Raw genomic sequence first — 14,242 nt, forward strand, 5'->3', positions numbered from 1 at the left:
CCAGAGAAGGCAGCTGCCAAGCCCTGCATCCCCATGGGCAAACAGTCAGGGCCCCATCCAGGGCAGGCTGTCCCAGGGCCAGGCTTCCACCTTCTCCCCAGAGCAGCAATCCCTGAAAGGTGTCCCATGTGAGCCAGGCTGGAAGCAGCTTCCTGCCATCTCCAGGAAGCACCAGAGAAGGGCAGAAGGGGGCCGTGCCCTGGCAAGGATGTGGCATGATGTCTCAGGGCCCAAAGGAGGATGCACACAGCTTGGCTGAGGCCTGCCATGGGCTGGGCAGTGATCTGCTCAGCAGGGAAGGGAGCCCTGGCTGGAAGGCGCCCCTCCTCCTCTGCTCGCCATAGGGGCACGTACCCGTCCCAGCTTGTGGTCAGCAATGGTACAGGAGTCCATGAAGGTCTGTGCGATGACCAGGAGCACAGCGTCGACATTGTCCGATGTCTGCACGTCAAATACAAACTGTGGGTTCTTGATGATGTTGATCCAGAAGCGCAGGGGCAGGCTGCGAGGGACAGTGGGAGCAGGGGTGAGCAGCGTGGCAAGGCACGGTTCAGGGCTGCACTGTGACCAAGGAACAGGCCACATGGCCCTGCATGACAAAGCGCTGCAGTGGCAGCACAGAGCTCGCAGCACAATGGGACCTGAATGGCTCCAGCCCGAGAACGGGCCATCGGGGCTGAAACCGGTGGGGGCCGCACCCTCGCTGCAGCGGGCAGAAAGCACTGCACAATATTGCTGAAGTGCAGGGGGCCGCACAGAACTGAGGGCTTCCTGGGCAGCAAGGCTCCTCGCCGGGAGAAGCGTCACAATTCGAACACCACGGAAAACACTGCAGAATGGCGACTGCGCAGTCTCTCCCACATCCCGGGACAGCCCCATGGCATCCTAGCGGCAGGTACGATCTGGAGCTGTGGGGGTTCAATGCAAGCCCCTCCCCATCCTGCTGAGGTGCTACCTTCAGCTCCTGCAAACCCTCCTGGGGCCTCCATCCCACACTGAGCGCCTTCTCCACCCCTGCCTGGCAGTGGAGCCTGATCCCAGGCACCTGGCAGTGGAGTCGCAGAGTGCACTCATGGACCACGGTGGGGGACCTTCTGCTATGGGGGGCATGAGGTACCTGTTTGTCTTCCAGATGTGGATGGTCTCAGGGTCTGTGATACCGTGATGCATTGCTTGGTCATCCAGCAGGTCAAAGAAGTATTTGACAGCCAGGGGGACGGGGCGGCTGGTGCTGAGGATCACCTGGAACAAGTCGTCTACAAACTTCTGCAGCGTTCCCTGGAGATAAGATGGATGCAGTTAACAGAAGAGAAGGGAGAAGAAAAACCACCCAGTGCTCGGGCAGGGAAAGAGTCACTTTGTTTCACTCAAGACCAGCTCCCCACCAGCTCAGAGTCAGGCTGTGTCTGCTGCCAGCAGTGACAGGCTTCCTCTCCAGCCTGAGGAAGGGCACTTGGTGCCCAAAAGCTTGTCTAACCTCTCTCCCATCTGCACAGCTGCGCCAATAAAAGGTACCACCAGAAACCCCTCACTTCTAGGGAGGATGGCGAGTGCTGGGGCCAGAAGTTGCAACTTCCATGGAAGAGTGGTTGTGCAAGGGGGTGTCACACTGGACTCAGGAGCAGCAGGGAGGCACAAGCAGGCAGGCTGTATGGTTTGGCCGGACAATGCTCTACCTGTGTTTGTAGATACCCCCTAGGTGCACACGACTCATGTTGAAGACCAAAACCCTCTCCTGGTGCGTCCATGTGTCCACATCTGTGCCGTGCATGCCCATGGACCTTCCACCCAAAAACAAGAAGGGCAGGACAGGGCAGCCTCAGCCAGCCCTCCACCCCTCACTGCTCCAGAATATCATGAAAGGAAAAGGTGGGGGTGGGAGGGTGGCTCATGTGATCCACAGACGGGAGCTTTGCCAAGAGGGCCACTTGCTGTCTCTTGCGTGTCTGCATGCATCGTACTGCTGGTGGCCAATGAACCAGGGCCTCTTCCCCACCTTGGGGGAACCCCAGAGGCATGGACGGCAGAACACTGAAGGGGCAACAGCGCCTCTCCCCTGCAAAAGGTGCTGTAACCAGTGAATGCAAGACGCACACAGCGTGGCACCGGCACAAGCACGCAGCCAGTGACCACATGCATCAGTGAGCCAGAAGCAGGTGTCTCTTCCTCCAGCCATGCAGTGCACAGTTGGCAAAGCCCGCTTTGGCCTTTGTCTAAGACACTGGGCACTGGCCCCTGGAAAGGCAGGTCCCAGCCACAGCAGGGGATGCTCGGCCAGCCCCCTGCCCTACCTTCATGGAGAGGAGGCGTGTCAGATAAATCTCTGGAATGGCCTTGGCTCGCTCCCGGTCTCGCAAACTTCCTCGACGGTGCTTGGGCAGCTCTGGCTCCTCTGTGGGTTTCACCAGGTGCCAAAGTTTTATTCCTCCCTCATCTGCATCCTCCAGCATCGGTGTTTCTGAAACAAACCCGGCATGAAATCTTCAGTATCCCATGGAGTTGCCACGCCACCAGCCACCCGTGGAGATAGCCTCAGGCTTCCCTGCACTGAGGGAGACGACAGCAAGCATGCTTGGGCTTGCGCTCAGCTTACTGCCCAGAGACCCATTCGGTGTGCCCCAGGAATGCGGCTGGCAGCTGGAGAATTTTAGCTCTGTCTGACTCTTGTGCCTGCCCGGTTTCTGGTACCCTGTTCCACTTCTTAGACATGCAAGGGAAGCTCCCCCCCGATATTGAGAGCTCAGATTTCCTGGCAATGCTAACAGCAAAGAGGACACCACCCAAAGGCAGGCCCTGTGTCTGGAGGCAATGGCCAGGAAGAGCAGGCTCAGCTTGCCAGGAACTGTTATGGAAATGGCGAGTGAAAGCTCCGAGCGTGCCCAAGACTCACTCTCTCCAGGGATGTAGTCCTGATTCTCCCGGGGGATGTGTTTGGTCAGACGTGGGACCAGTGCCACCGTTGCTCCATCAGGCACCTGTGCACAAGAGGAGCTCAGGGTTACCAGAGCCCAGTGCACCTCCTCAGCCTGCCAGGTAACATTCACAGCCCACAGCTGCTTGCCCCTAAGCAAGTGCAACCTCACCCACAGGCAAGGGGGACAGAGAGCTGGGACCCCAGGTTTCACTCCTGGCCCTGCTACTGACTTGATCTGTGCAGCACAGGCAGGGGGAGAAGCATGCACTGGACAGAAAGTGGAGGAGAGCTCAGTCCCCTCACCCTGAATGACTGGCCCTGCAGCATGAAATGCACATGGGGCACAGGGCCACCTCCTTCCCACTTGCTGCTCCAAGGGCCTGAAGAGACCAGCACACCTCTTCCCCTTTTCCTCAGGCTCCCACCACCCCAACAGTGCTGCCCAGTGCTGCAGACAGGCCTCTTGCAGGGGCTACGAAGAGGGGCACCAGCTCGGCAAGGCAGGATTTCAGCCTCCCGTACCTTAGCGAAGGGCTCGGGTGCTAGGTACTTGATCCAGCCCCCTGCCCCAAACACAGTGTCTCCTGAAACTAGTTCAGGCATATCCGTCAAGCCGCAAAGAGCCTTCCTGGCTACCAGGGGCCACATGGGGAGGCTGCAACAGCTGAAAACCATCATGTTAAAAGCAGGGGAGAGTCTCGGCTCCTCACAGATAGGCCTGGAACATGCCACCGCACGAAGCCCCAGGGCAGGCCCATCTGGTCCCCTCCGTAGGCTCAGGCATCCCCAGGCAGACCCGGCTAGCCCAGAGCTGACGGGGCGGCAGCGAGGCTAGGAGGGATGCTCAGTTCTGACCTTGTAGTGCTGAAGCGTGTTCAGGCGCTTCCAAGTTCCCTGAATGACGGAGGTCACGTCCTCGTCAGAAAGGATCAGGTGGCCCGCCAGCCCCGATCTCCACTCTGCAGCCACAGAAAACAGAACGCAGACGTCACCGCTCTGCTGCAAGAGCTGAGCTGGCTTTACAGCCCCCTGTTTCCCCACTTGGGCTGACGGGTGAAATCAGTAACATGCCCAGAGCCTGTCAGCAATGCACAGGGGCTGAGAGTTTGGTCACGCGACCCAGAGGGGTCCCTGCTTGTGGGCTACATGCAGCGCAACAGTGCAGTCCCACCACTGCTGTGGGGTATGTCTCGACTGCAGCAGCTCGGGCACTGGGGACAGAAAGCCTCGTCTGCCTCTGCTGCCGTTTCTCCCTGTCTCTACCTCTGGAGCAGCTGCTGCAATGGTGCCGAGGGCTGGACAGGCAAAGCACTACAGAGAGTGCAAGAGGAGAGAGATGTGCAGGCCCCCTTCACAAGCCAAACCCTGAGGTTTCCACAGCTGCCCAAGGACCCTGGCACTTTGCTGGCAGATCCACTTGCCAGGGTCATCTCCTCCCACTGCCAAGAGGCGGCACTCAGGCGGAGGCGACAGCTCCAGGGACAGGAGATGGCGGATGCACGACAAGAAACATGTAGTTTAAACTGAAGAGACCACATCAACCCCCGCAAGCCTCCCGCCAATCTGAATGGGAGGGGAGGGTGAGTCCTCTGTGGCCTTGACTTTGGCAGTCATCATAAACAGGTGACCCCCCCCAGCCAGGCACTTAATGCAGGACGGGGACAGACGTAACCTGCAAAGTGCTCAGCCAGAGCCCTGTCTCCACTGTGGCCAAGCTCTGGTGCTTCAGAGGCAGGCCGAAAACAAGGGAGAGAAGAGAAAAATAAAAAACCCAGCCTACCAAATCAACACAGAATATCCAGCCAATTTTATGCTACAGGAGATAATTGCACTCCCTCCCCGCCACCCCCCCAGTGGCTAAACACTGAGCCGTCAGACTGGATGACAGCCCCCATCCCCATGCAGTGGTGCCAGGAGAGGGCAGTGCAGGCGATGCTTCCCCTGTGGCCTGCCAAGGAGTAAGCAACTCAAACTCAGATTGCACGGCAGATGGATTGCCAGCCTCGTCCCGGCTGCAGCATCTTTCCCAGGAGCAGAAGGCACGTTTCTAGAAACAGCTGCTCTCTGCTCATGAAAAAACTCCAAGTGGCCCCTGCCCTCAGCCTGAGCCTGCGATCCGCGATGGCCGGACTGACTGGGACCCCTGGCACGTGTGCTCCTCCCCTTTCCAATCCTTCCCTAAAGCCTGCCTGCTCCAATGGTCCGCTGGCAAAAGCCTGCTGCCCAGGTCAGATGCAGCAGGCATTTCCAAACAACGAAAGGTGGAAAAGGCACGAGGCACAACATGCTACAAGGGCTGAGGCTGAGGCTGCCAGCACCCTCCCTCCACCTGCAATCCCTCTGCCCTGCCGCATGCTGGATGGTGGGTCCTTGGGGTAGGGCCTCTAAACCCTCTCTGCCACAGCTGAGGACTCAGCATCACGCCCCCCAGCTGCACCGTCTGCAGGTATGAGCTGCTTCTGCTTTCCTGCCCCAGCATGAAGTTTTGGTGCCACTGCATTCTGCTCACCGAGGTCCAGGGAGTCTGGGTCGGGCCGGTGACCGTATGGCGTCCCCTTATAGATCTGATCCAGGACCTTCTCCTTCACCTGCATGATGGTGTCACAGTCCAGCACTTTCACAGAGACCCCCTGGGAGTCCTCCGAGCTGTCCTCAGCACCTCCTGCCTGGCTCAGGGCAGTCAGTGTCTGGGAAGGAAGAAGAGTAGCTGTGGCCATGCTGTGCCCAATGTTTCATAGTTTCATAGTTTCTAGGGTCGGAAGGGAACCTGAGCAGATCATCTAGTCCGACCCCCTGCCATGGCAGGAAATAATACTGGGGTCAAACGACCCCAGCAAGGTGTTCATCCAACCTCCTCTTAAACACCCCCAGGGTAGGGGCCTGCACCACTTCTCTTGGAAGCTGGTTCCAGACCCTAGCCGCCCTGACCGTGAAGTCGCGCCTCCTGATATCTAACCTAAACCTGCCCTCTGCCAGCTTGTGACCGTTATTCCTGGTCACTCCTGGTGGTGCTCGGGGGAACAGGGACTCCCCCAATGCCTGCTGGTCCCCCCTGACTAGTCTGTAACAGGTCACCAGATCCCCCCTCAGCCTTCTCTTGTGGAGGCTGAACAGGTTCAGGTCCCGCTGCCTCTCCTCGTAGGGCCTGCCCTGCTGCCCCCTGACCATGCGAGTGGCCTCCTCTGGACCCTCTCCATGCTGTCCACATCCCTCCTGAAGTGCGGTGCCCAGAGCTGGATGCAGTACTCCAGCTGCGGCCTGACCAGTGCCGCATAGAGGGGGAGGATCACCTCCCTGGACCTGCTGGAGATGCATCTGTGGATGCAGGACAAGGTGCGGTTGGCCTTCCTGACTGCCTCTCCACACTGCCCGTCCATGTTCATCTTGGAGTCAATGATGACCCCCAGATCCCTTTCCGCCCCCGTGCTGACAAGAGGGGAGTTCCCCAACCTGTAGGTATGGTGCCGGTTGTTCCCCCCCAGGTGCAGCACCTTGCACTTGTCTGTGTTGAAGCCCATCCTATTCTCGTCCGCCCACCCTTGTAACCTGTCCAGGTATGCCTGCCTCCCCCAACACGTTGGCAGCAGCTGCTGGAGGGCCAGCGATGCCCGACCAGCTCCCCCACAGCTCTGTGGACGCCAGCAGGAGGCGTAATGGCATGATGGGGCTTGGGCAGGAGCCCTTGGGGGGCACAGAGCAGCTCTTCTGCCCCTCCTGCCCCATGGCAAGCTGTGGCCAGAGCCAGCAGGAGGGGTGTGGCTAGAGACTGGGGCTGCTGGGAGGCCCCAGGCCGCAAGACCCAGCTAAGAGCAGCTCTGACTTCGCCAGGAGCTCTGCTAGGGGGAATCCACTGGCAGAAAACCCTGGAGGCAGCAGACATCCACGCAGCACTTCCCGAGGGGGCGGATGGGGAGGCCGAGGGCTGCAGCAGGGAGCTCTCACCAGTGGCCGGTACTCCAGGTCCTCACGCAGAAGGCGGTTGTCATTCAGGGTGTACTTGGCCTTCCCTGTCACCCAGTCGACAGGCCCCTTGTCCACCTGGTGCTTGATGCCACGGAAGAGCATGTAGAGCGGCTCCCCCACGGAGTCCTGGAACAGATCGAGCAGCTGAGCTGGGGAAGGAGCTGTGCTCACTCCTCTGGCAGAAGCATCACGGGAGCAGGGAGCAGGCACCAGGCAGTGCCACAGGGAAGGGTCTGAGCTTCTCTGTGTGAGAGCGACAGGTCTCTCCCTCCCGCGCACCATGACCCGCATGCTGAATGCCAAACATAGCATGAGTGTCTGGCTATGGAGCTGGAGTGGGATCCCTGAGGCTTGAGCTTAGTGCCCGTCTCTGCATGACTTGGGACAGTCCAGTCACCTTCCCATCAACAGGACAAGACTCATGCCAATTTCCTTGCTCTCAGGGCATCCTGCAGATCATCCCTTGGCACGTGGGGAGGCACACCCACACTCTGAGCACGGGGCTGCACCTGGGCAAGCCACAGGCTGTGTCAGTACTTTGGGAAAGCCAAGGAGACCCAAGCATGGGAGCTGGGCAAGTGCGATCCGGGTCTGTGCCATGAGCAGTCCAGCCCCTCCCTGCTGCTCACTGCAGCCCCATGCAGCAGGTGGGTCGGCAGAAGCACAGTGGGGTCAGGGATTCTCGTCACCTCCCCAGTCCTGGGGAGGAAGGGCTCTTACCCGTACGAAGGCATACAGGCAGATGGACATCCAGTTGGTGAGCAGCTTTTCCACCACTGTTTCTGTCCTGAAAGAGAATCCAGGTGAGTTACAGGACTGCCACGTCCCAGGCAGGGGCAGAGCCAGGTAGGCAGGTGACAGAGCGGGACGCACTGCTGAGCTTCCAGCCCCCGCACGTCATGCACGGGCCCTGCCGTGCCACAGCTGGACAGATGGCCTCCATGGGAAAGGGGACAGTTTGAGGAGCTGCTCTGCGCGGATGTGGCCTGGTTGCAAAGGGGAGGTGAAAGGTGCGGACGGGGCGTTGGCTGCTGGCCTTCCAGCTGAGGCACTGCACAGCTCTGGGAACCAGGGAAGGATTCAGACTGACAGAGCAGAGGGAGCCAGGAGGGGGGCGCTTCCTACAGCCAGGGGCTACCCACAGCACTGCAGGCCCAGCGGCTGCATGGAGCCAGCCCGGATGAGGAGTGCTCTGGAGGCAACAGGCAGAGACAGCAGAGCCCTGGGTCAGGCGGCAGCGTCATAACCCAGGGCGAAGCTCCGCGGACGAGGGTCAGAGCAAAGGGCTCTTGCTGATGCTCGCTCCTTCCCTGCTCGTCTCAGCCAGATGAAGGGGCCCTCATTTCTGTGGCCTCCTCCTTGGCACCAGTTCATGTCCATACACCTGCAGCCCAGCCCATCACCTGACAGCTGCCACAGAGGCACTGGCTGGCCTCCATCACCAGGCGGGAACAGTTCTGCCCAGGAAACCCACCAAATCCAGCCAGAAAGTCTGGGGCCGTGGCTCACCTGCGCAGCATCAGCTTGGGGTTCTTGGCCACATATTGCTCCACGAGGTCATTCAGCAGTGTCTTGAGGATGTCTGTGAAGTACTCCAGCTTCCCATGCAGTGAAACTGTGAGCAGGGAAGCCACGTAGGCCCGGTCCCTTGGGGAGAAGGTGCGCTGGATTTCCAGAGTGTGGATGAACTGAAAGGCAGGAGAGTCCCCTGAGCAAAAGTGGGCAGACCCCCAGCTCCAGGCTCTCCCAGGAGGCAGGAGGAGCAGAGCTGTTCAGCACAATCACTGTAAGCAGTGGCCAGCACCTGCAGACTGCTTATCAGTGCTGGAGGCAGGACAGGCATTACCTTGGTGAGGAACAGCTTGCTGTTGAGGAGGTTGGAAAGCTGCACCAAGCCCTGCTCCACTGTCTGGCGACGGCACTCTGGGATGTCCAGGTCCCTCTGCAGCGGTGACTCGCGGTGCCCAGGGAAGAAAATACGCTCTGCATATGACTTATAATCCAGGAAGGGGATCCCGGTGCCCACAAGGTCACTAGTGAGATCCATCATCTCTGTCATCAGGTCTGGAAGAGAAAGGAGCTGCTGCGGTTTGGGGAAAAGAGTCGGTGACTGCATGACCCGCAGTATGGTACGAGGGCTGGAAGCTAGGACACCGCTGTGGCATGTGGGATGGAACAGAAGAACCACGTACCAGGACGAGCCTCCTGTCAGGGAGACAATGCTCTGGCATCATCTCCCCAGGGAGGGGCAGGAGCCCCTCAGTTTGGAGCACAGAGAACGGGACTGGTCAAAGCACTTGGAAATGTGTCTGTACAGACCTCTCGAGCCCTGGCCCTGGCCATTATCTGCAGCTGGACACCAAGTTCAAGCAAAGAACGCTGCACCCATAGATGTGGGGACTGCTTATGGCTGCTGCCTGTGGGAGAGCAAACCTGGTGCCTGGCTGCATTTGGGGACACTAGACAGCACAACAAGCCAGAGAGAGATACTGCCTAGCACAGTCCCTGCAGTGCCACGATTTCACCTGTCTCACTGCCTGACCCAATCAGAGGTGCAGTATGCGTAGGGCCTGTCCCCTCACACGGTCCTGGGCCCCACTGTGTGCTTGCAGAGGCTAGTGGTAGAACACACTGCCTGTGGCCAAGGGGTCCCGAATGTCCCCTGGAGCTAAGAGCTCCTGGCGTGTGCCAGGCTAGGTGAAGTCCATGTGGCGGACATGGCGGCACACGGACCACAGAGCAGGAACCAACTCTGCAGCATCAGTAGCCAGCGAGGGCAGGAGCAGCCACGCAGCCCCTTTGCCTGCAGTGGAAGGATTCCAGGGCTTTTACCTGTGAACTCCTTTTTGCATCTGTCTCGAACACTCGTTTCCAGATTTTCCAGCTGGATCTGAACCTTCTTGTAATCCCTCAGGGCCTGTTTGCTCTTCCTTCTGCAATGGGAAGTAGAACTGTCCCCCGTGCCCTGGCAGCCTTGAGAGCTGGGGTGAGGAGGCTGCACACTTCCCCTGCCCCTAAGGAGGCAGCAGCATCCCAGGGCACGGACGCGGGCCGGTCAGGACCAGCCCAGCCCAGCCATGGCGACGGTCTGCATCAGAATCCCTGGGCTGATGCTCTTCCCTGATGCTTTCCTATATAGGAGCACCCCCCAGTACGCAGCTCCCTGCTCTGGGCTGCATCTCCCTTGGGTCAGTTCCAGGGCACCCTGGACCAGTGGGGGTGCCACCCCACTCAGTTGGGTGGTGGATTAGGCATTCCTGGGGGATAGACTATCTACAACCTCATCAGGAAACCACTGGAGGAGGCCATGCTGCTGGCAGGCTGGGTAAGTGACGGCAAGCCCTGGTGCCCCAAGAACAGCGAGGCAGGGAGGGGCTCCTGGCCTGGGACAGCCCGGTCCCCTGGGTAGAGGCGGCTAGTGAAAGTCCACTCCTTAAGCTGCATACCTAGGGTTAGCTGCAAACTCCCTGCTCCACAGCCACGTGCTGCCGCCTGAGGCCGACCCAGCCTTACCTGTGCCAGGCCAATGGCAGGATGACCCTCAGCCCCAGTGGTTCAGCATCTGGCCTAAAGCAGGGTAGATCTGGGGCCTTGAGTAGTCCCCAGATACCAAGGTCTGGCTGGGCCCGGCCGGGCACTCCACCCTCGCCCCAGCACCTCCCACCTGTAGATGAAGACGATGACCAGCACGATCAAGGCCACAAAGGAGGTGCCAACACCCAGGCCGACCTGGGCCTCCAGTGGGAAGGCGAGCTGGCTCTCTGTGTCATACTGCACCCTACCCAGAAGGAAGTCCAGGTTCCCCATCTGCACCTGCAGGAGAAATGCGCCGCTGGTGAACTCTGCATGGCAGGCTCCTCAGCTGCTGCGGTCTGAGCCACAGGCTGTGGGGGTGCCTGACTGGGGCTGCAAAGCAGGGACCTGGATTTATTTCAGCGCAAAGAAGAGCCAACGAAGCCCCCCCGGCACCTTACGTGACCCAAAGGCAAGTCCAGAGCGTGGCAGCCCAGCCCGCAGTGGCCAGCAGCTCCCCTGCCCCGAGCGCAGCTTGGAACGAGGCCGGCACTCCCTCCTCTCCCGCCCCACCAGTGCCCGTCTGCTTTCCAGCCACCCCTAGCTCCGCATTGTCCCAGGGGGTCTGGCTGCTGTGCAGGGCTCCTACCGTGAACTCCGGGAGTGAGTCCGTGCCCTCCCGCTTTGTGCGGTGCCGCGGGGCTGGCTGCTCAGCTGGAGGCTCGCAGTAGAGGTGGTTCCTTGTCAGCGTCTTCACCACGCAGACCCCTTCCCCAATCATAGCCATCACTTCCTCCTTGGAAATAGCCAGGTCCAGATTCTCCCCCTGGAATACAGGTGCATGAGGACATCGAGCCAGGGGCTCCACAAGCTTCAGAGCGGTGGAGGAGCCCAAGGGACCATCTGCTGAGAGGCCTGAGGAGCCCCGTGAGGTGGATCCCTGCCTGGGCCCACCAGGAGGAAGTGGCAACAGCTGGGAGTTGGCAGCACAGAGCCCTACATAGCTGAAGGCACCACACAAGTGCTCCCGTGGGAGACCCTTGAAGAGGTGCAGACAGAGGGGCACGGGGGCTGGGGCCTGTGTCAGAGACAATCTGGCCTCTCACTGCAGAAGTGAAGTGCCTGCTAATCTTGCCACATGGGCACATGTGCCCAGTGCTCCCTAAACTTGCAGCAATAAACAGCCTTTGCACCAAAATTGCTGACAGACACCGACTCACTCTGCAGACATGCCCTGTCCTGGCTCTGGCAGTGCCTGCCCCTTACCTTCCTTCTGAGGTCATATCACCGTCCTCCTCTCCAACCCAGTCAAAGGCTGCCCCTGTCCTTGGCTCCCTTCCTTGCCCCTGCAGCTGCATCCCTCCCAGCAGCCTCCTGCCCCGGCTCACACTGCAGCGGGCTGCCCTGTTCCATCACCGGTGAGGACCTCCCTTCTCTATAGCACAGGCCAGCACCCTCTGCCCAGCCGGCACGTGCCCCGCTCCCCACTCCACGTGTACTCCATTCTTTAGCTCTCAGACTGGCACCAGGAGGAGCAATTAGACCTGACCCTGCACATGCCCTAGACCAAAGAGCCCCAGGAAACTTGGGACCAGGTGCCAAAATGCATCCGAGATGGATCCACAGTTCCTCAGTGGTGCAGGATGCATAGCCTTCCCCGACAGCTTGCTCCAGCAGTTGGCTGCCCTTACCACAAAGAGTCTGCATTTCACTTAATCACTGAGCTTGTCTAGCAGCAGCTTCCAGCCTCTGGCTCTTGTTCTGTCTCATTATTAACCATGCCCCCCTCTCTCTCTGCACTGTCAGGGTGCTTGTCCTTGATGTCCTTCCAAAGAGAAAGAAAACCTTCTGTTCCTATTGCTCTGGCCCCTGCCAAGCAAGATTTCCCCCCGAGTTTGACCCCCTTCTACCACTTGACAATGACCTGTAGCTGCCAGTTCATAGGACTTGCCCCTTCCTCAGGGGCTTCATGGTGCTTTCTCACTTCCACCTGTTCTCTGCAAGTCCCATACAGCTCCTGACACCACTGCCCTGACATAGAGGGCCCTGCACCTCTCCCAAGCACTCCCCAGCTGCACTGTACCCTGCCTCATCACTTCTCACACTGTGTGGGCACTAGTGGTCTGCCTGCAACATCCCGTCAGGACCCACGACACCAGCTGCTGGACCCTCTGACTTAGGCCCTGCTGCCGCAAGAAGTGGGTGTGCAGGGCAGTTCCCGTGAGCATCTGCTGCATTACCTCCACAGAGATGACACTGCCTGGCTTGTGCCGATATGGTTTGGCAGGGTCCTCAGCATTCAGGGGCTTCAGGACTGGGTTGACTTCGTAAGAGAACGGCGTGGGGTGCAAGAAGTTGAAGTCAAAGCTCAGGTTGTCAAGAATAAATTCCAGTCGGACGCGGGCGTTGTGCAGCGGTGCGCGAATGGCTGGCGTTTTGCACAGGATCAGGCAGGAGGAGTTCACAAGACACAGCTCCTCGAACTGGAGCAGATGGGAAGAGAACAAGGAACGATCCATCACTGGCCTCCCCTTTGGGGCAGCGCACAGGGACCCTGTGCCCTTCTGGCCTGGTGGCAACCCAGGAACCCTCCACGCTGGGGGCAGGCCTGAGACTTCAGGGACTCCCCAGGTGCTACAGAAATGTGCCTTGACACATGCTCCACATAAGAATTAAAGGAAATTAAGGCTGGAAGGGACCTCACAAGGCAGGATTATCCCTGACTAAGCCACCCCAGTAGAAGGCAGGGTAGGTTGCACCTTCTAGATTAGCCAGAGCCTATATGAAACAGATACAGATCTATACATATACATAGCACAAGCTTTCGTGGTCTGGAGCTCACGTCCTCAGATCACCACCTGCCTTTTGCTCAACCTCAAAGTAACACGGCTAACTGTGCCTCCAAGCCGGGCCAGCGGACCTGCCCTCGGCCGCACGCACGCTCAGTGTTTAAGAGTCTGGCTCTACCAGAGCTGAGCAGGACACAGCTAGGGGCGCCGGAGCCCCTTCTACCCAGCCAGCAGTCATGGCTGAGGCCTCCAGCCTCCAATCAGCTGTTACCTGCTGGATGCTACACAGGGCGCTCTCTGGGCACTCAGCCTCTGGGACGATGCGACGCCACCTCCCCAGCCCGCGGCGGCGGCGCGCGGGTGGTGAAACTGTCACCCGGATCTTAGGTCTTTGCACAACGTCCAGGTCCCGTCCATGAGCTCGAATCACTCTCCCTCCACTGGAACGCAGGAGCAGGGACATCACCGTCTGTCACCCACCATCTGGGTACTTGGGCTCAAGAGCAACACACCTCCCCATGAAGGCCGGCCTCCCTGTCTGAGGCCTCGTGCATAGCCTAGCCTTGTTTCCACTGGACACTCAGACTCTGAGGTCTGTACACAACTGGTGTACAGACATTGTCAGTGCCTGGTACCCTGTCGCTGGGGTGTCTGTGCAGCTGCTGATGCCTTGGAGCTGGGGAAGAGCGTGCCCCTGCAGGGGATGGGGGGGAGGGGGGCTTGGTACCTGAGGAAGCTTTTGGGCGGCTCTGCAAAGGTGATGTTGGGGTCCAGGGTGTATGTGAAAAGGGAGCCTTCCAGCCTCCGCTCCCTGTCCCCATACTTGACAGTTATCAGCAGCTCCGTGGACACATTGCTGGGACTTGTCTGACACTTCAGCTGACTCTGCTGCATCTCACCAAGGCTAAGGGACACACAGGGAGAGAGTCATAGGTCAGGCAGCTGTTGCAAAGCACCCGCTGTGATGCTGCCCCTTCTTCTGGCTGAGAGAGCGATGAAGGTTCCCAGCTTTTCCCCCAAGACAGAAGCCCTCCATCCTGGAGCCCCTGGGCCCCCTCTGCCA

At 59.4% G+C, this 14,242-nt stretch overlaps 1 protein-coding gene across 8 annotated transcripts in view; it reads right to left on the reverse strand.

Annotated features, from left to right (window-relative positions):
• The window catches only part of PLXNB1 (plexin B1), an 87,707-nt gene that overhangs the window by 4,640 nt on the left and 68,825 nt on the right, over window positions 1–14,242 (reverse strand). For all 8 annotated transcript variants that reach the window (XM_090021651.1, XM_090021653.1, XM_090021647.1 and 5 more), the window contains 16 exons: window positions 13,907–14,083; window positions 13,451–13,619; window positions 12,631–12,873; window positions 11,040–11,216; window positions 10,542–10,690; window positions 9,710–9,810; window positions 8,724–8,941; window positions 8,387–8,565; window positions 7,598–7,664; window positions 6,857–7,003; window positions 5,424–5,601; window positions 3,770–3,873; window positions 2,891–2,975; window positions 2,292–2,458; window positions 1,118–1,278; window positions 355–502 (listed from right to left, as the gene is read on the reverse strand). In XM_090021651.1, coding sequence (XP_089877777.1) covers window positions 355–502; window positions 1,118–1,278; window positions 2,292–2,458; window positions 2,891–2,975; window positions 3,770–3,873; window positions 5,424–5,601; window positions 6,857–7,003; window positions 7,598–7,664; window positions 8,387–8,565; window positions 8,724–8,941; window positions 9,710–9,810; window positions 10,542–10,690; window positions 11,040–11,216; window positions 12,631–12,873; window positions 13,451–13,619; window positions 13,907–14,083 — 2,470 coding nt within the window. The remainder of the gene's footprint in view (window positions 1–354; window positions 503–1,117; window positions 1,279–2,291; window positions 2,459–2,890; window positions 2,976–3,769; window positions 3,874–5,423; window positions 5,602–6,856; window positions 7,004–7,597; window positions 7,665–8,386; window positions 8,566–8,723; window positions 8,942–9,709; window positions 9,811–10,541; window positions 10,691–11,039; window positions 11,217–12,630; window positions 12,874–13,450; window positions 13,620–13,906; window positions 14,084–14,242) is intronic.

The sequence above is a fragment of the Crocodylus siamensis genome, chromosome 11 (assembly GCF_052110815.1).
Source record: "Crocodylus siamensis isolate JL-2025a chromosome 11, ASM5211081v1, whole genome shotgun sequence".
NCBI lineage: Eukaryota > Metazoa > Chordata > Crocodylia > Crocodylidae > Crocodylus > Crocodylus siamensis.